General features: G+C 54.2%; 1 protein-coding gene across 3 annotated transcripts in view; it reads right to left on the reverse strand.

Moving 5' to 3' along the window:
- RNF220 (ring finger protein 220) overlaps window positions 1-27,568 on the reverse strand; it is a 216,878-nt gene that overhangs the window by 103,835 nt on the left and 85,475 nt on the right. Inside the window, exon 2 of one of the 3 annotated variants that reach the window (XM_082054611.1) lies at window positions 27,216-27,290. The exons of the other annotated variants lie outside the window; for them this stretch is intronic. Within the exon in view, the coding sequence (XP_081910737.1) occupies window positions 27,216-27,290 (75 nt within the window). The remainder of the gene's footprint in view (window positions 1-27,215; window positions 27,291-27,568) is intronic. 3 annotated transcript variants of the gene reach the window in all.

The raw sequence follows: 27,568 nt of genomic DNA on the forward strand, positions 1-27,568 counted from the left end.
ACGGACAAGTTGGCAAACATGAAATACACCTTGGAAATTTTTATGTGCAAAAGCAGTTTTGCTTTGGATTCTGCATCACCCTGAGGATGCGACACTTCATACATCCATACCCTGAAGCTCCTGCCTTGCACAACTGGCAGCTCCCCTTCCCACCTCCCTTCCCACCCAGGGGGTCACGGTGCAAGGGAAGGTGCTGGGACCGGGCTGACACCTTGGGGACAGCACCGGGAGAGAAGCACAGGGCAGGCTGGACGTGCCAGGTGCCACCTGCCCTGACTGGTGGCCCCTGAGGTTCATCTCCATTGGGTCCATCTCTCTGGCAAGCTCCCGGCTCTCTGTCACCCTGCCAGCTGCGGGCTGTCCCTCTCCTGTTCCCCCATCAATCACCCACAACGGGGATGATGTGTTAATGTTTTTCCTATAGACAGACACATTATGTTTCCACACTGCCTCTGCACACGCCGTGTTTACGCCCCTTCTCCCTCCGGGGAGTAAATCAAGCAAATTGATGCGAGCCATGATTAATTGTGTATCTCGGACCAATCTTTTACCGAGTCCCTCACACGGGCAGGTTGTTCCCCCCCTCTCCCTCCCCGACAAACAGGAGAGAGGAGACGGTGCTCCGCTCGCTCTTCTCACGCAGTTTGACGGATAGAGCCTGCCCGGGACGCGGCGAGATAAATTTGAAAGGCCTGTGCCGGGCTGTCAGCGTTAAAGATGATGAATGTGGGAGGTGAGGCGGGAGGGACCCACCGAGCTCGGCGTAATGGATAGGGCTCCTCGGGAATGGATGCTCGCCCGGCGATTCTGCGTTAATCTCCGGGCTCCGCCGAGGTGCCGCCGACTGATAACAAGGAAATAGGAATGACAACAATTTTTAGCCGAGAGATTCTTCACAAAAATGCCAGCCTGCTGGAGGTCTGACAGGCCCTGATTGAATGGGAGCGGGGAGGGGGGAGCCTGCGAGCACCTCTTGACTAACATGCAAAAGATGGATCATTTCATTCCTCCGCCTGACCATCTACATTTATTATCATTTCCCTTAATTCTGCCTCGCTTAGATACCTGTCAGCACCGTTTCTCTTCCAAGGGCCGGCTGATGGGATCTGAACGGGGCCGGAGCCCCCGTTCCCCCTCCGGCGTGGGAAGCCTGAGCAGCACTGCCACAGCACCAGCATCACAGACACGGCTGCCCCTGGCTCACCTGGACGGACAGACAGATCACCAGGACAGGCTTTGCTGCCTGAGGTGGGCTCATGGCACGGCCCCGCTGCTGCTGCCACCAGCACCTGCATTCCTGGGCTTTCCCTGCCCGGGGGGAAGGATCCCTGTGGGATCCCTGCTCTCTCCTCCTCAGCCAGCAGAGTATTTTCTGTCTCATCTGGCCAAGCCTTTTCCATCCACATCGTGGTGATCGCAAGGTTGGTCTCAAGTGCCAGGAGTGATTTACTGGGGCTCAGTCTTTGCTCACCTGCCATGGGCTGCCCCAGGCTGCAAAAGCTCTGGCTCACCCACAAATGCCACATTTAAGCTGGTAGCTTTGCCCAAGCTCAGCAAAATACCTCTGTGCATGCCACTTTGCTGAAGTAGCAGGAAAACACAGCTGGAGGAAAGAGAGTAAGATCTCACCCAGCCTGAACACAGGGAATGGGATGTTGATGCTGCTACAAAAGCTTCAAGCCTTAGAGGTGATCTTTGCAGGAGACATCCCACCTCACTTTTTTAAGCTTTCTGCCAGAACCTGTCACGGCCACAACATCAGCATTGCTTGCTCTGGGGTGGTGCCACATCCCAGCTGTGTGCCAGTGACCCCCTGTTGGTTTCAGACAGGAGCTGGCAGGCACATCCCTGCTTCTGTGTTGGGGATGCAGCAGGAGGAGGGAACAGCCTGAGATGGCAGCGGAATGGGAAGAGACTGATGCTTCCCTGCAACTTCTCCTGGGACAAATCCCTGGATCTAGTGTAGTCCTTCTTGGCCAGGAAGATGGTGTCTGGCCCACCAGTTATCATCTGGGTCCCCAGCCGCCCCAGGGGTGGCTCATGGCACTGCCTCACAATGTGCCCATTCAGGTGAAACTCCTGGGAAGGGATTCTTTGACCACTTGAGAGATGCTGAGGTCTAAGAAGAGCTGGCAGGAGCGTGGCGTGGAGAGGACAAGGCTGCGAGGTGGCACGCCACCACACCTCCAGCCCTTCTGGCCATGTGGAGAGGACCAGGCTTGCTGAGCCTCGGCACTGCAGCAGCAGGTACTGATAGAAGCCCCTCACCCACCCTCTGCAGCCCAGAGGCCATGGCAGAGGGGCACAGCAGTGATGCTAAGGGAAGGGTGACAGCCTCTTTGGATCCAGGTGCACCTCAGCAGGAGGAGAAAGAGAATCCCTGGAGAGCTTCCAGAGCTTCAAAGGCTGCACAGGGGAACCTGGAGGTGACAGCACAAGCTATGGCACTGACCACAGGAAAGCCAGGTGGGTCAGGCACAGGAATGGGGGAACTGGAAGGCAGCGGCACAGCTAATGTGCAGAGAGCTGTGACAGATGGGACCCTCCTGGCACAACACACAGCACCCTGAGGTCCACTTCCTATGTGCCTGGGCCATCTCCAGAGCACCTGCAGCAGGATCTTGGCACTTCTAAGGCCCTTCATAGCCACGTGAGAGTGACCAGACGGGGAAATCACCACATTCACCAGCAAACACCCAGGAGCATCGGGCTGGGCAGCCACAGCAGGAATTCCTTCCTTAGGGTTAGGTGGGACGCAGACACCAGTCTGTCCTCAAATCTTACCCCTTCTGGAGTGCTCCTGGGTTGACCTGCACCCTCTTCCTCTCCCCACAGCCTCCCCTTCCCCTCCTCATGTCTCTCTGTCTGTAGACAGCGCTGGTTCCTTAATGACCCTGATCATACAACTATTTTCTGGCCACACATAAACGCTTTCATTCCACCCCCGCCTCCTCACCCCTGACTGCCATCGCCATATTAAAAAGCAACCCGCTGCTGGGAATACATTAGTGACTTGCAGCAGATCCTTCTTTGCAAGGATAATTACAAAAAATAGAGGGACAATAACTATTAATATTTTATTGCGGTATTTAATGAGCTAAAGCAAATCGTCTTGCACTCCACTGGAACGACATGCTTTGTCATTCTTACGTTCCCTCCATCATTTTCTCTGGCTCCCCATCTGAGGAGCCCTCCCTGCTTTCAAGTCCTGCTCACTCAGTGCAATTTATATTTCCTCTAAGCCGCTTTTCTCCAACTTGAAAAACGACCTTGCTACTTTCCAGGGCTGGTGTGCTCTCCCTGCCAGCAGTCCAGCCTCCAGACCCGTCCACTTGTACCAAACGAGTCCCAGGTAAAGAGCAAACCCCTTTATCTTAGCAGAGAAAAGCTGCCCTTTCATCCCAGCTGTTTATTGTCTCCATTTCACATGCAAGGAACAAGCTTCCATAGGTTAAAGAAGGAGTTTTAAAAGCACTTTGGGACTCTGAGGAACTTGTGGCCTCACTTTTGAAAGCCCTGCATGGCACAGGTCACCCACAGCTCGAGAGGGAGCTGGTGGCCGAGCAAGGGACAGAGTCTCCCCCCGGCCACCAGCCCTGTGCCCTGGCCGTGCCCGAGGGCAGCAGCACCACTGTGCACGCTCAAAGCTGGGGCTGGACAGGTCTTGCTCACCCTTGGGATGGTGAGTAGGACTGCGGCCATCAATGGGCAGCGCTGGCTCCCCGTTCAATCACATCTCTTGTGAGACTGCAGACCTGCAGAGGGACGGCGATGTTGCCCTGGCCCCAGAGCATAGGGCAGGATTGCTCCCACTCGGCAAACCCACTGTGTGCTAATCCCTGCCCCTCTGCCAGCCAGTCGGGGGTGCTCAGGATGTATTCTGGAAGGCTCAGTGAGGCTAATCACTCAGCATAGTTCCAGTCTGGGCTACCCTCCCTAAGAGCAGAGGATTTCAGGAGTGCTCTGCAGCAGACACAGGATGTCAGGGTGGCCTCATTAATGTTCCTAAATATATAAAGGGTGATTGTCACAAGGATGGAGCCAGGCTCTTCTCGGTGACAACCAATGGTAGGACAAGGGGTAATGGGGCTCAAACTGCAACACAAGAGGTTCCACGTAAATTTGAGACAAAACTTCTTCCCAGTGAGGGTGGCAGAGCCTGGCCCAGGCTGCCCAGGGGGGTTGTGGAGTCTCCTTCTCTGCAGACATTCCAACCCACCTGGACACCTTCCTGTGTAACCTCATCTGGGTGTTCCTGCTCCATGCGGGGATTGCACTGGATGAGCTTTCCAGGTCCCTTCCAACCCCTGACATTCTGTGATCTGCACATCTATCCACCAAAGACCTCTCAGCAACCCCCTCCACCGGGCACAGACCCACGGCACGCACCCACTGGGGAAACACCAAGATGTCACTGTCTGCTTTTATATTTCCCTAAATTCCTGCTTTTTGGTCCATTCTGATAGAAGGAAAAAATGACATACAAATAGTTCTATAGGCTCCTATATATTAGTTCTATATAATAGGTCTACGTTATATAGAGTTATATGTATGTGTCTTGTTCTATAGTTCCTATAGAGAGGGGTTTTTTTTTACTCTCTGTCTGAGCATGTAGTTATACAGGCTCCTATATATAAGTCTCAGTGGTCTGAATCCAAGGAAACTGTGTCTTGACCATTTAAACTCTTCCTGGTGCTCAAACATTCCTTCCTCTCTGCAGAAATCCCACACCCCTCCTTTGAGCTGCCCTGGCCTCCCAGGCAACGACCATCTGTGTCCCAACCACCTCCTGGTCCCTCTCCTCTACAGGTGACGCAAGATTGCGGAGGCAGGGCCCAAAAATACAGAGCACACCACCTTCTCCAGGATGGCAATAACCCCGGAAAAGGTGTTAGCATAAAACTCTATCATCTTCTCAGTCTCACGTCATCTTGCTGTGCACCGAGCAGCAGGTTAAACCCACTGTAACAAGAAGATGCTCAAGGGAAAGGCGAGTAGCACAATGCCAAGCCAGTATGTTCATATATTTGTGTACCCTTGTTGCATGCCCAAGAAATAATGTTAGCGTGTGCGAAATGCCTTGTCACACACAAGCCAAAGTCAATCAGGCTTCAAGAGTGCAAGCAGCCCTTAAAAAGCATTCAATCCAAACAGACCAGAAAAAAGAGGCTTTCATTTTAAAAGGACCTGGTAAGGTAAAATAAAAGTTGAAGTTGTTATTGGCCCTTACCCGTGAAAGCATGAGTAACCATATCTCTTTTGCTGAAAAATACTAAAAATATGTTACGGATACATATTCGTATAAGTATATATGTAACATTCCCGTTTACCTGCAGCATTCACACAAACCGCTGATGACTGGTGCAGAACAACGACAAAAAAGGAGACAGACCTGAGCTGCATTACTGTCCAAAAGGAGCAAACGCAGAAAGCAGCAGCATCCATGGTAAAGCCAAAGGAATTGCTTTAACTGCTTCACTGGCTAAAAAACAGAGGCCAGGTGCTCAATGGGGATCACTTTGATGCTGATTTACATCAGCTGAGGGGCTGAGACCAGGATTTCAAGCTGATGGGACCCTATTAACGTGTGCTCCAGCTGATCATTGCAGTTGATCGGCAACCAAATAGCAGGAGGGTTCAAACCTCTTTCTCTGACCCTCCCTTGCAGGTGGGCTGATGGGATGGGAGACCATGGGAGCAGCTTCCTCACCCTCCAGAAATAAATAATCACCCCCCCACCGCCTCCATGAGCAGAGCAGAGATTTAATGTGCTGACAGCCTGCATTTTTTACCTTTAGTCAATACAAGAAAGGCCCCAAGACTATGATTCCCAACATCTGGATTCCATCAATATGTGATCTGTCATGATGTATCGGCATCCCCCCCCCTTTCCAGATTGAGCAATGCGGCTGGTTTTATTAATACGTCAAATACATTATCCGTGTAATACACTTGTCTGCCTCTGCCCTCCCGCTGCTCCCGCACAGCAGATTTGAATGTATGATGAATCAGTTTGCATTACACATCTGTACGTCATAATTTGTCAGGATTAATAGAACTGTGTGTGTGGTGAGGGGGGGGGGAGTGAGAGGGAGCGCGTCATGTGTGTTTAGTGCGGAGATGTCTGTATCACTTATTTATCTCTGCTCAGGCCACTGGGTTCCCGGAAAACAGCGAGCGCAGCACGTATGGGAATCGCCGAGCAACCCGGAGCAATCCCGCAGGCGCAGCTCTGCCCCCCGGCCGCTCCAGCGGTGGAGTCCTGGGATAAGGGGTGAGGGGGGCATTTTGGGGGCTTCTGACACATGGGGGTTTCCATGGCTCTGTGCACAGGGTCGAGTCCCCGCACGCCGTGTCAGGCATCAACAGCAGAGACATAAGGAAGGTGACACAGGGCTCCCAGTCTTCCTCCTGGCTCAGGCAGAGCCTTGTTACATGATGCTGAAGCATGTACCCTCTTGCCTCAGTTTCCCCATGTGTGACAACTACCTCTGCCTTCACCACTGGTTCCCTGTGTGACTTGAGGAAAGCAATTTATTTTCACTTTGAAATTGACTTTGAGTCTCAGTTGCATACAGGGAGGAGATGCTGGGAGCCAGGCCCCATGTGCGGGTGATGAGCATGTCCAGAGCCAGCTGGTGTAAGCTATGCTATCCCTAAGACCCAGCAAAACACGCCCAAGAAATGGGTTGGGGCTCAGCAGGAGGGACCGGTGCCGTCTCCCCTTTGCATACAGTGCATTTCTTTGCAGCTCTGCAGCTGGACTTTGCTTTGCCCCTGTAAACCACCGATTTCAGCTATAAATTTTATTTACAGTATATTACACAGGATTTAGTGGGACCCATAAAGGCCAGAGAACAGAACTAACCGTGCTGTTGCTTCCCAGCGATGACCCAGCAAGATGGGGGAAAGCAGCCGGCCACGAGCGCCCGGCCGACACTGAGACCTGCTGCCTACGTCCCTGGGGACGCCGGGGGCTGCCTGTCCCTGGGTCTGACACCCCGTCACAGCATCCTGCTGGATGTCTCTCAGCAAGCTCCAAATGAGGTGGGACATCCACTCAGGACAGCCCAGTGCTGCACAGAGCTCACGTCTCCTGTCCTGGAAGCACGACAGCCCCGTTAGCGCAATGCTATGCTCCGTCTCATTAGCACAGCTTCTCACCGGGGCTAATTACCTGAGCTGATAGTTTGTCTCTCTCTGCCCAGCACGGCATGGCCAAGAGGAGGAGACGTGAGGTCTCCTCGCTGTCTTCATGCCGGGTCCTTCCCCAGCGTTCATGGTAACATCACATCCCATCCCAGATGGGTCCCAACTGGCTGCCTGTCTCAATGCACTGAAATAAGGAGCAGGGACCACCTGCTTCAGTGTCTGTAGGAGCTGAAGTTGGATGGGATGGGAGAGGTCAGTGAGCAGACCTCAGCTTACCAACACAGCTCCCATGCTTCTTCAACCCATTTCAGTTCCACTGCATGAATCAAGAGGTGGTAAGTGACCACCTTAAAGACCTGCACAGTCTAAATATAATGTTAGATATCAGAATTATAGACGAATATAAACTGTCTTGAGTGAGGAATGGTGGTGATACTTCACAGTGTTGTCATTGCTGTTATTTGCTTGCAGTGAAGCTCAGCAGCAATGTGCATTTAAAACACTCATCACAGTGCTAATGGCAGCATCTCTTCACAGTAAGACCCTTGCATGAGCCCCTGCAGAGCACACCCCCACAGCAGCGCACCCCAAATCCTGCCACTGCATGAGAGGGCTTCAGCAACCCCTAGGGACAAGGCTTGTCCTCTCTACCATGAACTGAAAAAGAGCGCTGGGTTCCCAAAGTCACCGATGCTGTCCCACACCTTGCAGGGGCTCTGCAGGGCACCTCTCAGCTGGCCCCACCACACCGTTAAAAAGGTTTTGTTTGGGCAAGAAATGGGCTTCTTAACCAAAGCAAACATGGATTTTTTCATCAGAAAACTGAAAAAAAAACTCAAACAACAAACCCACAACCAACATTATTTCCCCCTTTTGCTTCTCCAGAAGGGCCAGGGAAGTCCTGGCTGAGCAGCCTCTCCAAACCCCAAACGCTACTGCAAGCCCCAAACCCACCGCCTCAGATGTGTCTCAACCTGCCCTTCTGTGCAGAAATACAAGCCATGTCCCCATGAGTCCTCGGGGGTCCCCAAGGGTCCCCAGGGCTTCCTTTGCTGGGGCCACCACGCAGCCCATCCACACCAGAGCTGGTGTCACCCTCCCTCCACTATGGCCCAGGGGACACCGTTGGGTCTGTCCCCTCCCCGTGGCCGAGCAGCGTCCCCCTCCTCTTGGTGCTGCTCCCCGAGCGCGGCGGGAGGACGTGACGTCAGGGTCCCTTAATGGGCAGCAGTCACCTCACTTTAATAACAGCTCCCAGAAACAATTGTACATTTACAACCCAGCGAGTGAGCTTGGCACGCTGAGCCCGCTCCCCTTCCAAGGCTTAATTTGATTTTGACATATTGGCTTGAGATTAAAGGGCTCTCATAAAAAAAGAAAAGGAAAAAAAAAAAGGCAAAAAGAAAAGAAACACCACCAAAAAACCCCTCCAAACATATACACGCATCCAGCCCCCCCACCGCCTCCTTTTCAGGGCTCAAGCAAAAGTGCTAACATTGTAATATTTTAAGTAGAGAAAATCCAAGTGTGCTTTACCCCCTGCTGGCTCTTATGCTAGGCTTATAAAAATTAAGTGGAAACCTACACAGCTGTAGGCTATAAATCCTTTGTCGCTAACACAGCCAGGCCTGGTACCTGCCTCCAAAAAAACAAGAAATGCAAACTCCAAGAAGATCCGTGGGGCTGGCCCGGGGGACATCGGGGCCCTGGGGACACCCCTGTGACCAGGGGGCTGTGGGGAGGAGGAGCGGGAAAGGGGAGGAAGCACCGGAGCGGCGGGGAGAGCGCGGCAAAGCAGTAAGAGCCCTCTCGGCTGAAGATCAATTAGCATCAATTACTGACTTCATTTAATTGTCGTAGAAGATGAATTTGTCATTTTTAGTCTGGAATTAATGGGAGACCTTCAACTTTCCCTTGGCAGCCCCAGCAGGTCACTGCGTTTCTTGGGTTTTGTTGGGTTTTTTTTCCTCCTTTTGCACAGGGAGAGAAACGTGGCATTGGGCAGGAGAGGTCAGAGCCGCCGATGCCACCCGGGTGCCCATCCCCACCTGTCCCCACACGTCCCCATCCAGTGCTGTCCCATGCACAGCACCAGCCTGGGCAAGTGACCAGCACAAGCAGCGCGGCTGGTGCCGTGGTCCTGATGCCGCGGTCCTGGCCGGCCCAGCAGCGCTCTTGCCATCACCTTGTTTTCTCTCCTTATTTCTTTTTGGCACCCTCCACTTTTTTCCCCCCTTTCCCTTTTTTCTGCCAGAAATTAATTTTGCAGCCGAGGGCTGTGAAGTGTTTACATTTTCCCCGGCAAACAGGCGACAGTAAACAATGAACGCTCACAGATGAAATTGAATTTATAACTGCATTATGGGGCCAGATAACGCCCTAAAATAATACAACGATAAGGAAATTCGATTTGATTGCCGCCGCGAATCAGCTTGGGCCCATCTGCAGCCGGGGCCTCCCGTAATAATTTTAAATTGGGTTTGTAAACCTTATTTGTCCTTAAATATTTCTGTCATTTTTCATTGCCAGAGACAGATCCTTGGGCAAGAGGCAGAGGATTGGCCCCACCGGAGCCGCGCCGACGTGCAGGCAGAGGCCCGGCACGGGTGCCCGGTGTGCCGAGCGGGCGCTGGGGACGGCGGTGACAGCCGCTCGTCCTATCCATCACTGTGTCGACAGCCAGGGAGGAATCTCAGGCAGAAATTGAGTTTGCCTCACAGGGGACAACTGAACAAATTAATAGACCATTAGCCAAGCGGTGACCTGAGAAATGAGGGTGCTGAGGCTCTCCCCAGGTTTGGGGGGGAGGAAGGGGAGAGGCGATGGAAATCCCACAGTTGTCCCCAGGGGGATGGTCCCAGTGGTCCAGGATGGGATGGGAGATGCGGGACGGTGCCTGTGCTGGGCAGCCATCCTTGCTCACTTGCAGCCTGGCACCGCATCACCCGAAAATGGCTGTGCCAGTGTGCTGGCACACGCATGGTGCGGTGGTAGGGATGCAGGGCTCTGGGGGGTGAGAAAAGGCAAGAGGGGCTGCGAGGGTGATCCGTGGTCACATAGAGGGACAGTCAGGCAGCCATTAAGGGAAAGATAGGGAAAGAGGGCATAAAAAAATCCCAATTTCATTTCTGAGCAATCTCCTGCAGGAAGCCGTCGTGCAGAAGTGCTGCGGCATGCCTGAGACACTCACAGGTCCCCAGGGTACAGGGACACAGGGCAAACCCTGGTCCTGGCAGGTGACATGCTCGTGGTCACCACCGGGCAGGACACTGGGGGTCTGCCTGGATCCCCACCAGAGACATGTCCCAGCCGTCTTAACACAACCAAGGATGCTGAACCGGGACAGAGCTGGGCAGCCCCTGTGTCCCGGCCACAGCCAGGGCTGCGGGACCTTGCGGAGGGGCCATTGCAGGCAGGGCACGAGCCTCCTGCCTCCCAACAGCAGCCAGGTGCCCTGCGCAGCATCTCTCCTCTGCAACCTCCCTCAAGCTCGCCTGTATCATCACCATTCATTATCCAAATGACTATATTTATTAAGTCCCCTGCCAAAGCATTACAGAGTGGTCTGTAACAGAGATTAAAAGCAGAATAAAACACGAACGTGAGCTTTTTGCAAGTAAACAATGCGATAAACAGCCTCAGCACTGGCTACCAGAAGCACACAAGCTGTGGGAAGGATGCTGACTCCTTCACTGCCACAACACAAACATACTTATTCCTGCAAACGCCTGCCCTGGGAGATGGGGACCAGCCCCACATACAAGCTTCTGCTTGTCCATCTGCACCCTGCACTGAAGACCCAGTTGGTGGGGAAACACCTTCCCCTGTCCTACATCGCCCCACATCAGCTGGGATGCTGAGCCCCATGGGCACATCCTGCCCATCCTCTGCCCCTGCCACTCATAGGGCAGGGACAGCTCAGGGAGGCTCCTCTGCTGTCATTAATACTCTGCTGCAAAGGCACACATGAGCCAGGCCAGGCTGGTACCCAAGTGTGCCAGACTGCCACCCCCATGGCAGCAGATGGATGGACCAACACGGCCCTGGTGGCATTTGCCCACGGCTGGGGCAGCAGTGGGATGCAGCCAGGGGCTGAGGCTCCTCGCCCCTGCCCACTCAGGTCTGCAGAGCACAGCATCAGCCCCGCAGCACAGGGCTGCTTGGGTCTTGTTTGCAAAGGTATTATTTAAAGTCTGTGGAACGAGGTGCTTTACGAGGAGGCACCAGGTTTCCTTTGTCTCCACTGGAGATAATCAGGTGCGGATAGGATATATATTCTGTAAAAACATACACTCACTTCCACTCACTGGATACCTTTTTTTCTGAGAGCTGCAAGGGTTTCAATTACCGGATTCTGGGATTTAGTGCCCAGGGCTTTTTGGTGTGCGTTAGATTTATTAGAAGGTTTAGTACCAGCGAGGATTCACGCATTTACTCCCAGGAGCCCAGCTTCCGTTCACAGACCCTAAATCACGAGCTGAGATGGGCTATTGTCACTTACGACATTAGCATGGTTAACGTACGCAGGGATGATTAATAGTGATATACATGCAGCATCCCCTGCCTCCCCAACGCCACCTCTCTGCCACCTCTGAGCACAGGGCTGTGCCTTCATGGGGAGAGACATCCTGCGTCTTGTCACTGGGAGCCTGGGCTGCTCAGAGCCACCCCAGCACCAACAGTACCACTGCTTTACACTGTATTTTATTATTATTTTGAAGGAGAAGTGTGCAAGGCACTCAGTGGGCAGGGGGCTTTCTGCTGAGGCAGGGCTATGGGAACATCCTGCAGCTGCTGGCTGGGAGAAGGTGCATGGAGAGAAAGAAGGTGGCTGGAAGAAGGGGAAGGATGCAGCTTGGCAAAACCTGCAGAAAAACTGTTATTCTAAGAGTAAGCCCACCCTTCCCCAGCACTACCCACCCACCACTTTCCGCTCCTTCTTTCCAAAAGACACCTCAGGTCAAGCTTGCCACTGGAGAAGAGAGAAGAGGAAGGTGCCTGTATTAAGCAGGGAGCAGCCGAATGAGGCAGCCCCTTCCATCTGAGCAGTTCACCAAGAAATCCCGTGGGAGTATCCCACCCATCTGCCCATCTCACCTCACATTGCAGCAGCGGATCCACGTGTTGCAGTCCTCCCTGTCACCCTAGGACACTAGGGACAAGGGTAAATGTCATCACATCAGTGGTGTCCCAGCACCTGGGGGATGCAGCAGCCTCTGCATCTCACCGTGGCGGGTACCTGAGACTCCAGGCGAGCCCTGGGCCCTGCTGTGCTCCAGGGGAGACACGACTGCACTCCTAACAAGCAAGATCCTGATGGCTTTTGTCCTTTTTCCAATACTGTGTTACTTACATTCCTTCTTTTTTAATTAAAGCAGCCCCAGCTGATTTTACAAGCTTACCACTGCTTCTCTCCCAGTCTCTGTGTCTCTCATATGCTTGAGTGCTAGTATTAATTATTAGAGCCAATTTACTGTTTATACTCTGATGTTTTAACTAATTACCACTAATGGCAGACACCAGTGGGCAATCAACTTCATTTAGTTCCCAGTGCAAACCACTCATTACCATATGAGAGAGGGAAAGGGAGTGCACGGGAGGGATAAATAAAGACTGAGCTGCCTGGGTGGGTGTCTGAGATTGAGCTGCAGTGCTGGGGATGTGTCTGCTTCCCAGTGCAGCCTCTTTGATGGGGCTCTGGGGAGGATTTAAAGCTCCTGCATGTGTGGATGGGCAGCAGGTGAAAGTCCCTGCACGCAACTGCTCTGCAGGGGCTGTTAAGATTCTGAGCACTTCATGTTGTGTGCTAAGCCCTGCCTTGTCACCCCAGAAGGCTCTAAGCCTGGGACAGTTACAGGTGAGCCATGTGTCTCTTCCTTTGCTTGGCAAACAGCTCCTTTTCCCTGCTGGGTTCCCCCCTGGGGTTCATCCCGGGGGAAGGGCAGCCCCTGCTGGGTTTCCTGTGTCCCATGTGTCTCTGGTGTTAATTCTGCCACAGCGGTTGATGTGAAGTCAAGATGAGCTGGGGCTAAAAAGCTCTTGTGCCAGGCTTCCTTGTGGCTGGAGCTGAGCTTTAAGCCTGGGCTAATAGGACTTGGTCATGAAGCTAATTTAGCTGTTTCTGTGTGTAGTGATATTGTTGACACTAATAATTTCTTAAAATGAGTGCATCTCTCAGCCTAGCTGGTGTCTCTGTCTATTCGTTCTCTCTGGAGACACAGGCAAACCACCAAGGCACACATTTATTCCCCTGCACCTCAGAACTGGTGCAGGAGCACATGGTGTTAAAAGCACATAACATTCGGGTGGCACAACTGTCCTGGCTGTGCTTGCTCTCCTCTGTTCAGGAGAGAAGGGACTTCAAGGAGGGAGGATGCAGTGAGACAGCTCCAGCAGACACCAGAGTGGAGCACAGGGGACCGAGCTCCCAGCTGTCCACAGATGTGGCTGAGAAATGCCTTTAGAAAAAGTGATGTTCAGATCCATTTCCCTCCTACGGCAAGATCTGACCTGGGCCAAACCTCCAGCCAAGTGCATTTGGGGATCTGGTCTCCTCAAGCGTGAACTGCTGAGGAAAGAAGATCCTTTCCAGGGGACAGACAGAGCTCTAATGACCTGCCAGCTCATTACCAGTAGTGGGAGTCCTGCTCTAACAAAAGATACCACAGTGGTTTTAGAGTTTAGATTCCACCAGTGATTTTAGCTCAGTGATGCTATAACAGCTCAGCTGGGAATCCCAAAACAGGGGCGCAAGCCCAGCTGCAGGGATGGGGCTGGGCACCACCTCTCCAAAGGGATCACCAGCCTCTCTCTTTCCCCCTTTCTCTCATGCTTGCATTTCCTGATTTGCTCTATTGAAATCTTGCTTTTGAAAAGCAGGCAGGGGGGTTGGAGACCTGCTCTGCAGTAGTGGGGATGTGGTTGCCTGTCTTGTGGAGGTGAGGGTTATAACTATGCACACATCTGAAATGTAATTGCTGTCAGCTCTCTCCATTCTTGCAGCACGAGGCCTTTAATCTCTCCCACCAGACCCATCGGCCCTGATATTGCAGCTCCAGAAAGGCTGGTTTTATGTACTTTAACCCTGCGACCTTTACAAATCCCATCATTCCAATCAATACGTCTCATTAGCGTTAGGTAAATGTATGGGATGGATGGTGAGCTGTGCTGGGAGGAGCCCACAGAGGATGGGGTGGAAAGTGCTCCTGCCTGCCTGCTCTTGGGGGGCAGCACAGCCCCACCATGCTCCCCAAGCTGCTGGGGGCATCCTTCCCCCCATAGGCACACCTTGGGCCAGCTAGAAAAGGGGTCTGGCTAACGCAGAACATGGAACAAAGTCCCTGCAAAGCCAACAGTGGAGTCAAGAGCTCAAACCATTAACTGGACCAAACTGCTGGAGTCATTTTTCTTTTCTCTCTCCTTGAGAAGCAGACATATGTTTTACAGCTTTCCCCTATGTTGACTAAATGAAAGCATATGGGGCTTGTGGCAGGTGATGGGAAAACAATGTGGGGTTGTGCACAGGGCCGCCTGCCATCCCTGCCCGTCGGGCAGAGGAGCTGCCAAGAAAGGTGGTTAGTGCAGATAGCAGGACAATGCCAAGGAGTAGGGTGAAGAAAGGCCATTTCTGGCACTTCTCGTGAAAATGAAGGGCTTAATCCAAGGAGAAGTGTGAGTTTACACCAGGTGAGGACATCACCAGCACAGGAACGCTGGCTGTGCCATGGGACTGACCCATGGTTTCAAGGGGCATTGCTTAAGCAAGGATGCTTCAAAAAAAGGATGGGGCCAGCCTTGCCCTTGGGAAAGCTGGAGACGGGCTAGTGTTGCAATCCAGTTTTTGCTGGGGAGGGGGCTCCTTTCCCCCTGGATCAGTGCCCCAGCCAGCAGGGCTGTAAATACTATTACTGCCCATAAAACTACCCAGCTCTCCTCTGAATTCTGCTCAAACGCTTGACTCGGGTGACCCACCGGCAGCAGCAGATCCCACGGGAGCAGGTGTCTTGGGGGCTGCTATTGCTGCAGCACACCCAGGCTGGGGCAGCATCCCCTGTCACGCGTGCCTCCTGCCTCCCCACGCTGCCACACAGGCGTGGGGTGGCTTCTCAGGGGACCACAGCGTGAGTGACCTCCAGACCTCAGCGCTGCTGGCTCATCCTCGCAGCGTGTCTTGCAGCTCCGCACTGTGCCAGATCTGTGTCCCAGAGCCCGAGCTGAACTATTCCAGCAAATTAAATCCCTGGTAAATTCAGCTCCTCAAAAGTAAAGAAGAGGAGTTTAAGGTCTTATCGGGGCAGGCTAGGGTGGAGGAGAAGGTGAGGGTGCCTTCCCCAACCTCCCCAGGCAGGGCAAGCTTATGAAGTGGCATCTGGAGCTGGGTTTTGTTTCTGAGCTCTGCTATCCCCATCTGCAGAGCCAGCATGTTACTGCAACAGCACTCAGCCCCACCAGCTTCGGGCTCAACCCAGCAGTAAAAACGGCCTGATGAATATGGAGCACAAAATATATTTGCAGCATATGTGTATTTCTGCAAGAGCCTACAAAAGCTTAAAAAACATGGGTGAGCTCTACTTTTTCACATTAGTGAGGCTTAATGAAGGTATTTCCATGAGGTTTAAACTTAGGTCTTGGCCAAATATACCTCTTGCTGGAGTGTGGGACAGCCAAATTTGTCTCTCTACTGGAGGGGATACACAGAGCTGGGTATGAGATGTTTCCATGTGCGCGGTGCTGTTTGGAGACCCGGTGTATGTGCTCCCCCTTTCCCAGCGCTGACACCCGCTGCTCTGTTTTTCAAGGCTCTTTGGCAAGACCTCGGACTTGTTGACAAGCACTAAACTCCACAGCGGCATGAAAACCATTTAAGCGCTAAGCCCCCCTTGGCTTTAGTGAGATGACTGTGTGGCGCGGGATCTTCGCGCAGCCCCCGGCAGGAGGCAGAGGGAAGGAGAAATTAATAAATCCTCCAGCGGGGCCAATTTCTCTCAACCTGACAGTGCTGCTTCTGGAATTAAACAGGTGCCTCTCTGGAGTGGGGGGCTGCATGGCACTGCACCAGTACCCCTGCCCACTGGCTCCCTGGCCACCAAGCTGGGAGTAGCAATGAAACCTGGGTCTGGTCCATGATGGGGAAAAAACAGCATGTAGCTTCAGAGTCATCCTCTCCAGCAGAACAACTGTTGGTCTGATAAAGCCCTTGCTGTGCAAGACCCCAGCTCTGTGGTGCACCAGGGCCATAGGGCAGCAGGACATCCCACACAGCCTCAGCAAAGGGGAATTGGGGAGAGGGCAGAAAGCTAACACATCCCCCAGCCACACGGTTATTGAAGCAGTGGCCTTGCTACAGGACCCTGTTTAACCTTCTTGGGCTTGTCTGCCACAGGAAAGCTTAGCAGGAGAGAGATTGTAGATAGAGAGATTGGTGGGTCCAGAGATGCAGGAGACTGCAGCAACCTTAAGATTTTATCTGTGTCTCTGCACGGCTGGACGATCTTGGAATCCCAATCAACAGTTGTTAATAAAACATAGGGGAGAAGAATGAGGGGTTAAAGGCAGAGGATGCTGCAGGGCTCTGGGGGAGCTCTTACAGGTGAGGGCACTCAATGCTGCCACTGTCCAGTCTAATACTGCCCAGAACATGTAAGCTTACTGGATCCCTTTTCCTTACCCATTGGAAAAGCTGCTTTTGGATAGTAATGGAAACAGAGGGAATTCCCAAAGGCCTGGAACCCTCCTCAGATCCCTATCTGCTCTGTTGGCTCCTGTGTGCCTGTCCTGTCCCTGTGCTGCACCCCTGCAAAGTGCTGGGACTGAGCTGGCCCAGGGGGCGGTGGGAAGTGCCTGAAGATATCTGCAGAGGTGGGATCAGGAGCTCCGCAGTTTTTCCTCTCACTCCTGGACCCTCTTGGCAATGCCCAGCCCTCTGGGCTGCTCTTCTGTGTGTGCCCATCACCCCCAGGCATGATCTGGGTCTGCAGGACCCATTTCTTCACTGCATTTCACTCCTGCCTCCGGGACCTCCTCTTCCTTGTCAGGAGGTGGGGAAGGAGATGGAGCAGCCCCAAGGCTGGGAAGGGAAGGGAGAGCTGGTTCTGATCATCACTGGAGAGAGCAAGCAGGTGCTGGAAGTGCTGGGACATCATCCCAGAGCCACTGCTGCCTCCCTGCTGTGCCCCGTCTCCTCCTCACCTCCAGCTGTGCAGAAATCTGGCCCTTACTCAGCCCAGCATGTCAGTCCCAGCCATTACAATGACAAGGGTGATAAGAGATTCTTATCACAGTGCTCAGCATCGATCTGAAGCTGAGCCCCTTCCCCGCACTTCTCCTCGCAGCTGCTGGAGCAGCAGCCAGCGCTGCAGTGGGACTCGGCAGCAGGGCTTGTTGGAGAACAAAGACGACAGTTTGGGGTTCAGATCCCTCTGGAGATACATCCCTCCAGCCTAGAAGCTTCAGGAGTATCCTCCCACTGCAGATGGAGTACAGACGGGAGCGAGGACGTCTGGGCTCCTTCCTACCATGTGCTCCGTGTCCCCAGGCTGCTGATCCCACAAGAGAGACAGGGAGCCGCCTGCAGTCCTGGATCTGGTGGTCACTGCACCCTTGTTTTACTCCAGGCCTCCAAAGAGCTGCCACTGTCTACAGCTCAGCACAGCCTGCCTCTGTGCCAACCACTTCCCCACAGATCCAACCCTCCCAGCCATGGCCGATGGGGACAGCTCCTGCCCTCCTGCATGTGCCTGGTGGGGACAGTGATTGGGAAGGAGACACTTCCTGCAGGCAGAGCCTGAGGTTCCCAGGCTGCAATGGGTGTCTGTGAGCCCTGCTCACACCACAACAGCAGCATCCCCCTGGTGTCACTGCAAGCTGCTGTCACCTCTCTGCCAGGAGGCTGTCTGGGCGTCTCTCATGAGGAAGCAGTCTGCACACGAGTTTCGGTGAGGTCAGGGCTGCTTTTGCACAGCTGCCCAGTCTCTCCCTGCAGCCACTGCCTCCACCATTTACAAATATCCAGTTCCTCCCACCAGTCTCAAAACACAGCCAGGTCCCTGCTTGGAGCAGTCCTCAGAGACCCACACTAGCCCAGGCTTCCCTCTTTCAGTTTTGCCCCTCTCAGCTCCAGGACGGACAGCAGGATGCTGTGCGGAGGAGCTGACAGCACAACTGCCTGCACTGGGGCTGCCCTGCGCAGTTGGAACCGCAGGTCCCCAGATCTCGGGGTGCCTTGGCTCAAACGCACACACCCACGCTTTGCAGCACCCCTGCAAAGGCAGAGCGGAACCTCTGCTGCTGGTGGGGAAACTGAGGCACAGGTAGGTTGTGGGCTTGCACAGCAGAGCTGCTGAAAAGACTCAGATGTCCTGGCCTGGAGGTGCCTAAGGAGCCTCAGCCCCTTCAGAAACCTTGAAGACCCAGCAGCTCTGGCTGTGCAGATGTTGCAAGTCCTCCCTTTCCTCCCAGAACTGTCTCTGGACAGAGCAGAAGCACAAGGCAGTGGCAGGGAAAGCATCCGAACAATCAGGGCTTGTGCAGAGATGAAGAAAGGACCTTCTTGTTGGCGGGTGCAGTTGGAGTGCTCCCGGGGGCATCGCAGGATGGCACCCCAGGTACCCCAGCTGTGCCGACTCTCCAGCCCAACAGAGAGGGGGCTGTTGTGGGCTCAGCGCCGGCACAGGGTGTCACCGCCTGCCTTGGTTAGCAGGGATGCTCTCTCTTTGTGCCTGCTGGTTTCTGCTCTGCTGACCCGCTTCGCTCCCTCCTCCAGCACCATCCATCAGCTCTGGCAGGCCCGTCAATTCCAGGGCTCTGCAATGTCGTTCCCCAGGGGGAAAAAGCACTTTTTTTTAGGGCAAGGAGAAGTATTTTCCCTCCTGGCAAGCTGATGGTCTCCCTCCCTCTCTCCCCTTCTCAGAGACATATAACGCCCAACCCAGCCTAGGGACAGGGGCACAGCATATGCTTGGGCTTTTCATTCAGCCCAGCCCCAGGCTCCCTGCTGCCTGCCAGGGGCCTGGAGGGCTGCAGTACCTGGACAGATGTGCAGCGTCCCCAGGGCAGATGTGCTCCAGCTCCCGGCCTGTCCCCGGACTCCTGCTATTGCAGGTACCAGGCAGGTGGTGGCAGCCTGACCTGCAGCCCCCAGGTCCAGCGGGCAGGTCCGGAGGGTGACCGGGGGGAATCAGCCTGGCAATGGCCAAACGCTCCCAGCACCTGGTCAGGGCCGGTGGCAGCAGCAGCAGCTCGGGGAAGCTGTTATCACACATATCCCATGTCCTGGCCACCAGCCTGGCAGGCGGCAGGAGGGACAAACCAGGGATTCCAAGGCAGCTGCCGGCTGAGTCAGGATCAGGAGGATGACACTGCAGCCAGGCTGGGTACATTCCCACCTCCATCCCTGAAAGTCCTTCTTCAGGAGGTGGTGGGTTTGAAGCACACATCGGTGGGATGAAACCTTCAGCAATGCCCCACAAACTGAGTGCCTGCCCTGAAGCTGCTGTGCTGGAGACTACCTATAGCTGAGCAGTAGGAAAAAGCAGGATCCTGTAAGCAGCGCCCCTGCCATGGCAGAGCTGGGCCAGGGTCAGCCCCGCAGTGCTGGACATCACCCCAGCTCTCCCCAGCCCCAACTCCCTGTCCTTAGGTCCAAATGTGGGGCAGGGACCAGATCCCTGTTGGAGCCTTCTGCTTCTGCCCCAGCACTCCAACCTTGACAGCAGAAACATCTGCTTCACCTCTTCAATCAATACTCAGCTCTTAATAGTCCTGACAATTTGCAAGAAAACAGGGGCATTAAACGTCAATTATATATATTTGGATCAAAAAAATTATATTACTTGAGTTAATTATAGCTGGAGTTGTAAAAAGGTGCAGAGCAAGAGGTGCTGCTGCTCCATGGGGCAAGAGAGGCCAAGCACCCCTGGCTGTCCCGAACCGTGAGCCAAGCAAGGATGGAGGGATGTACCCGCTACGAGTGCAGCCGCTGCCCGGCACACGGCTGGACCTGCCCCTCGGGAAGGGGCTGCTGTGGGAAGGGTCTGCGTAGGGGCCGTGCTGGTGGGGGTGCAGAGCCGGTGAGGGGGTGCAGAACGGGCAGGGGGGTGCAGAGCCGGCAAGTGGGGTCTCAGGGCGCACGGCAGGTACTTGTGTAGCTGTTGTGCTGGCGGGACCTGGCCTGCCCCAGCCTGTGGGCTTCTAATTTACTGCTTTCCTTTTACCGTAAAACTGAAAGGGGAAGGTGCACCCTTTAATCACTGCCTCCGGGGCCCCGCCTGAAACCACACAGAGACCAAGCGAAGGCTAGGAGTTAATGCTCCTTCCGACACCTTTTTATGATTCATGGGCCTGACCTTGAGCCATAAACCGCTCAACCTCCCCGCCACACTGGCAGTATTTACAGCCTGCAGGGGCCACTGCACGCAGCCGCCGATGCGGATCCGCAGCCGGGGCCGCGCACGCTGGCACAGGTACGCAGCCGGGGATGCAACAGGTACACAGCCAGAGATGCGCAGGCTGGGACTGCAACGCGGCTGGGGATGCCCGCACGGGTGGGCAGTTGTGGACGGATCCTAACGCAGCACACGGAGGTGCACACAGTGCACTAATGATTCTGTGTTGGTGCACACCCGTATGTGCACAGTGGGGTGTGCACAGGTAAATGCACTGAGATGCGCTCCCCGGGGAGCACCCATGGATGCACATAACACAGCAAGTTTGCATGCAAGGGAGGTATGCGCCCACACACCCGCTGGCTGGGCACTCACCCTCGAGGACCAAACCACAGATGGAGGCTTTCTGCTTATTGCAGCAAGACGGAGGACATGGACCCACGGGGAAGGGACCGGGCTGAGCTGGCACATCGCAGCACCCCACCAGCATCCTGCAGCATGGGTACTAATCTTTAGCAGGAGCAAAGGCTGGTCCCACATGAACCTCCTTGAGGACACTGAGGAGGCAGGTCTCAGCATCAGGGTCTGCCCTGCTGCTCAGAATCATAGAATAGTTTGGGTTGGAAGGGACCTCCAAAGCTCATGCAGTCCAACCCTCTGCAATGAGCAGGGACATCTTCACCAGCTCAGGTTGCTCAGAGCCCCGTCCAGCCTGGCCTGGGATGTCTCCAGGGATGGGACATCTACCACCTCTCTGGGCAACCTGGGCCAGTGTTTCACCACCCTCTTTGCAAAAACTTCTTCCTCATGTCTGGCCTGAATCTCCCTTCTTTAGTTTAAAACCATCACCCCTTGTCCTATCATAACAGGCCCTGCTAAAAAGTCTGCCCCCATCTTTCTTATAGGTGTCCCACCAGCCAGGCGGCCCCAGGTCTTGCTTCACAAGTGAGACCTAAGAAAGCCTACACTGGTCCAAACTGGAACTGGGTGAGGTCTAATGGTTAAAGCAAAGAGTGCCACTCTGGATAGGCTCAGACCAACCAGCTCTTTGCTCTATGCCTCAGTTTCCCCACCACCGCAGCAGGAAAAATAATCCCGACCCATTGTGTTTGCACGGAGTCGGGAGGCTGAGCTTGTTAATGTTTGCAAAGTGGGCTTGGCTGCTGTGATAGAGCAAGCCAGAAATGTGAAGGTCATTATTATTAGCAGGATTAAAGCAATTTAACCCGGCAGTGAGAGGGTACAGGTGAACGTAGCAGCTGCGCTGCACTCAGGAACAAATCACGCACACACGCAATATCGAAACAGTAAGGAATGCTACTATTATGGCTCATTTTAGAAACGCGGGACAGAACTAGAGGGTTGCCAGAGTGCCCTCTAACACTTCTACCCAAAAAATACCCTCCCTGAAGGCAGTTGAGGCTGAGGTACATTATTCCTGGGGACATCCAGAGCTGTCAGTGCCCAATCAGCACATGCACAGGTCTCCCATTACGGGCCCACATGCATCACTTGGCAGTACGGAGGTGCTCACACACAGCCAACCTGGTCCTCACCAGGACCTTCTCCTCTGTCCCCAGTGGGGACTGTGGCTTCAGGCAACTTACCCAGAAAAAAAATCTCCCTCTATTTTTTTTTTTTAAAGTTTACAGGTTGTCAATTTTTTTTCTTTCCTCCTTACAAAACAAAAGAGGGAAAAAACATCCTTATCTCAGAAAGCAGAGTTCAGGAAAAAGCTACTGGTCTTTTGGACTCCGTGAGTCCCCATTGGTAGCCTCGCTTGTCACGGAGAATTTATCAGCCAAACACACCGCTGGTATAATGCGCCATATAACTAGTGCATAAACAAACTTCAGCATGATAAATGCCCTGCTTTGAAGCCATAAAGTTATTAGCTAGTGGCTGTTAGCTACTGCTCAGTATGGACACACTCCTTCCGTTAACCCCTGGATGCCCTGTCCGTGATTGGATCCCCTCTCCGTGATCAGAAGCCCGGGGAGGTCTCCAGAGGGCACCTCTGCACAGCGGGAATCATGGAGGGATCTGGTGGGCAGGGATGCTTCTGCGGGCACTTACCCATGCACTGTGTGCTCACCGCAAGGAAAATGGTGAAGCTTTCAGGAGGGAAATATTTGTTGGGAATGGGGCTCTGGAGGCTGGCACCCTATTGCGGTCCTATTTGAGACCTTCAGCAGCTCCTCCCTCTCCCTCTGCCCCCCCAAAAGCAGAGGGGAGCAGGGGCAGGGTGGCACATACGTACCCACAGCTCAGCCTCTCCTGGGCTGTGCCCATTTCAGAGATGGGCTCAGATGAGGCTGCAGGAGGGCAGTCACCCCTCCAGCGCCCAGGCCACCTCCTTTAGATGGAGTGCTGATGAGGACTCTAAGGAAAAGCCCTAAATTTTTCTGGCAGAAGCCAGCGAGTGAGCTTCCAGAGAGGTGTTTAGAGTTCCCTCTGCTGCCTGCAGCGCACGCTGCCTGCAGCTCCTGATGAGCACAGCCTCATCGGAGGCTGGGAGATGCTGGAGGAGCACAGCCATGCCCCAGGGCCAGCATCCCTGGGCCAGCACTGCTGACCATGGACCACTCAGCTGGAGATGGCTCCCCAGCATCTGCAATGTCAGGGCTCCTGCCAACGCTGGACCTGGGGAAAACACTACACAGAGGCAAGCTGTGATACCCATCAAGGTCCTCTGGTCCCCCAAGCCACCTCCTGTCCCTGTCCCATGCTGGACCGAAGCACGTGCTGGGGTTGGCAGCAGGTCTCTGGTGCTCAGCCCAAGGCATGGACGGCGTTACACAGCAGCACGGAAACTTCTTGGCCACACAGCTCAGAGCTCCTAAGCTGCAGGAGATACTGGTGGCTGGGGGCTAATTTCCATCCCTCTCCCAGTAAAACCACCCCTGCAAGGAGGCAGGAGATGTCTCAGCAGGGCCAGCTGAGGGGCAGCGAGACTCAGGGCTGCCTCAGCACCTGTTCCTCATTAGAAGCCCAGTGTTGAAGAAACTCGTAATTAGAGCCCTGAGTATTAATTAATCTCCCTGACCCTCCTCTCATTTTCCTTCCCCTGCTCCCGCAGCTCGGGAGGTCAGTCTGCATTATTAACACATGCAAGTAGCGGATGGCAAGCTTGCTGAGCGGGTTGGCAGACCCTGGGCTATGTCACCATGTTCAGAGCAGCTGAAGGTGCCCTGTCCCTCCCTGCCAGCGCAGCATCCCTTCCCTGCCTCCTCTCCCTTGTGGCCTAGCTTGGCTGGGGACACGTCCTACTCTCTTGGGCACAGTCAGAGCCTCGAGGACAGCACTTCAGTGGGCTGAAACATCCCAGAATGAGCAGAGCTGCTTTTATGTGGACTCCTCCTGCACAACCCCTTGCAGCAGGGCTGAGAGCAGCCCCCTGTATCCCATGGGCTGGATTGAGCCTTGCTGGAGACAATCTACCCTTGGAGACCTCCCAGCATAATGGAGTGCAGTCAGCCCAGCCCAAAACCACCACTGAGAGGTCTTTGAGCACCTCATCTCTGCTCCCCCAGACCTTGCTTGGGTCTTTAAGAGCCGCAGCACTAAGGCAGCCTTGGGCCAAGGAAAGGACATGGAGACCTTTTGTGCAGCATGGCCCCTCCATCCCAGGGCTGTACATGAAGACTCAGCCACCTGGGGCATGGACACAGCTCTTGGACATGCCACGTTCCTTGGCAAGGTGCTGCCCAGGCACAACCTGAGGACTGATGTACTATAGAGCGCTGCCAAGGAGCAAGAAAATCGTATATGAAATGAACTTTTCTGACTCCCTAGTAACCACCAACTGCTTCCCTCATCTGATTTTTTCCCTTTTTCTGCTGCAGCAATAAAAAGGGGAAAATCAACATCCAAATGATCTTGTTTATGGTGACTAAATAAGCTGCATGTGCTTAATCCGTTAGAGTTTAATGAATTTATGACTTGCTTTGGAATTTGACAAGGGCTGTAAAAGAGTAATTAACATTTATCAGTGTGTTTTTTACACACACCCCGCCCTCCTCCTGTCTCCCTTCCGTCCTCCTGCCGCCTGGCGCGAAGCAGCACTGGGTATCGGGGGGAATATAAAAGTGATCAATTAATTCTTAATAATCTCAGGAAAAGATTGTAGAGCCGCAGTATGAACTCAGGGAGTGTCAATAAACGTGCCAAAGGTTGGTCCCCCCTTCCTGGCGCTGCTGCAGAGGAATGTGGGTGGCCAGGGAGGGGACGGGGCTGCGGGGCGGCGCTTTGGTGGAGCAGCCCTGCACCCCTTTCCTTCTCCATCACGCACCACTGGCCTCCAGAGCAGCTTTTTGTCACTGACATGGTGGCTTCTGAGACAGGAGGAGAGTGAGCAGGGGGCTGGTGACAAGTGGGGCGGCCATCTGATGCAGCAGCAATGGCTATTTGGAAATGCAACCCCAGTTGCAATGCCAGCCAAGAGCTCTGTCCTGATAGACCTGAACCTGTTGAGAGTGACCCCAAATTCTCACCACCACAGCCACAGGGCAGCTGAACATCTGCTTAAATGGAGCGCAGCCAGCAGCGCTGGCACCCGTGCCGCCTCCGATGTCACCCCGCTGTCACTCAGCACAGGCAGCCACTGCTGTTTCAGCTTTATTTAGTCACAGGGGGACATCGGTGGTGACCTTCACGACAAGCCAGGGGCTCACACCATGTTTCTGCCTGACCCTCCCAGCTGCTCAGCTGCCACGGAGCAGGGCTGGAAGCAGGGATGCAATGTGGGGGCTGAAAGGGGGCAAGCTCAGGCTCCCCTGCCACCAGTTCTGGGACAGACTGAACGTTACCAAAGGATCCCAGGGGGTTTCTGTGCTGGTAGCCCAGCATGCCCTGCACTGGGCCGCCTCCCTGGGCAGCCCTGGGGAGCAAAGCCAGAAGCAGACACAGTTATCACCTTCCCAGTAGGTGGGACATGTCCCCGGACACTGTGACCGCAGCATCCTGCCCCCAGCAGTGGCCTTTGCAGGCATGTGTGTGACCGGGAAGTCTGCACTGCTGGGCATCCATTGCAGGGAGAGAGGGGTCAGTGCTCCTGGGGGGCAGCGGGCTCTGTGGAGGAGACAGAGAAGCATCTGGGTTCGGCTGTGGGGCAGGGGGTCCTGGAGACCCACAAACAAAAGCTCGGGATGATAAATCCTTAGAGGCTTGAGACTGTCCGGGGATCTGCTCTGGACAAAAACAAATTCTCCCTGTCGAACATAATGGCCCAGAAATATGCAATGAGGCAAGGATGGAGAGAGCTGGACCCAGGGAGTCTGGAAAATCTCCTCCCAGCCCCACGCTGAGCTCTGGTGGGGGTGGGAGGTGAAGGCAGTGATACCTTCCTGGCAGGTTGGGACCCCTACACAGGGCACGTATCCACCGCCTGGATGGGGCAGAGTTGGGACTTCTCGTCAGGCAGGAGTTATTCCAGCCAGCCTCCAGGCAAGTGTCTCCAACCTTGGGTGGGCTTGTAGTGCTGGGGGCTGCATGAAAGTCTGCCACACACATGTCTCTGGGAGGGAGAAATGAAGGCACAGGGACAGGCTTCAGGTGAGCAGGACTGGTTCCAGCACACCAACATCTGCTCCACTCACCGAGCAGCAGGTCTGGGTCTCCATCGTGTGGATGGCCCAGCAAGGTCCACAGCCAAACTCGCTCAGGGATTACTCACCAGTGCCAGGCTCTACCACAGACCCCTTCATGACCTCAGGATCTGTGGAGGAGAGGATGCTGCAGGGTGGTTGGGGCAGAGAGGAGCCGTGCTCCCCTCGCCTGTGCTGGCTCAGCCGCTCCCATGTCAGCCTGTCTAAACAGCACCTCCTCCTGTAGAGACCTTGTGCCGGGGGTCGGCAGTTCAGTGTCTCTGTGATTTGTCACGGTATCGCCAGAGTTATCAAAAAGTAGCTTGGACCAGGCACCCCCAAAGGGTTGGGTCAACCAGACCCAACGTCAGACAGCTGCCAGGAAAGCAGCCTCTGGGGCTGAGGACACAGATGTGACTCAGGTGACGTGGGATGGTCCTCCCTGGCCACCGACACCCTGCCCCACACCAGGCACACGGCTTCAGCCCCGATGCTTGGTCAACACTCGCTGCTTCGTGACGGCACTAAGGGCTCGGAGACAGCCCAGCCGTGCCCCCGCCTCGCTCCGCTCGGGCACTGCCGACGGTCATAACAAAGAGCATTTATCCAGCTGCATTCCCAGTTTCTCCCTCTTTCCATTTCCCTTTTCTGTCGCTCAGGTGTGACAATCTTAATACCCATAAATAACAAGGCGGATGGCAAGCGTAACATTACATGCAGCCCTGCGTTGGATTTTCTCCGGCTGCGGGAGACCTTGGGTCACACTTCAGACGGCAGAAGGCTTAGAAGGAGTTAACGGGAGACTCCCAAGACCCCTAAGCATCTTGCCTGGGGTCTTAAGCCCGTAAGCAGTGGTGTTAAAGATGATTTTAAGCTATGATTATAAGAAATCTATTGATCTTTTGGACTCTGTAATGACAGATTAACCATTTTAATAAAACACCTATTAATCATGCATTAACCCCTCTCAGCTATTTGTACATTGACTACCAAATTGACAAGGGCATTGGGATTTCTAGGAGGCTTTTTGAAGGGAGAGAAAGGAGAGGTTTCTTTAGATAACAACAACAACAAGAAGAAAATAATGCAAACTTACAGAGGGGGAGAGTTAAAATCATACGATGAGTGGCAGTTGCAGACGCCTGGGGCCCTCTTTGGTTGTCGCTTCTATCTGGCAATCAATTGACAAGAAATTGAGATTATGAAACATTGCGCCTGTGATCAAAGGAGGCGGGCATCCTTCCCCCAGCCGAGGCCAAATCTCCACTCCCCCACGAGAACCAAAGGCAGCGAACATCAGCAATTTGGCCTTTGGCACGTACTGGCCAAGGTAACACCAGCATGACTTTTAGCGTGAACATGTGCACCAACCCCATGGGTCTTTATGGAAAACTCTGAGCAAGGATGCAACATCCTAAAGGTGGATCCTACCGGAGCATCTAGATACCT

The sequence above is a fragment of the Streptopelia decaocto genome (assembly GCF_964273445.1).
Source record: "Streptopelia decaocto genome assembly, chromosome: 5".
Classification (NCBI taxonomy): Eukaryota; Metazoa; Chordata; class Aves; order Columbiformes; family Columbidae; genus Streptopelia; species Streptopelia decaocto.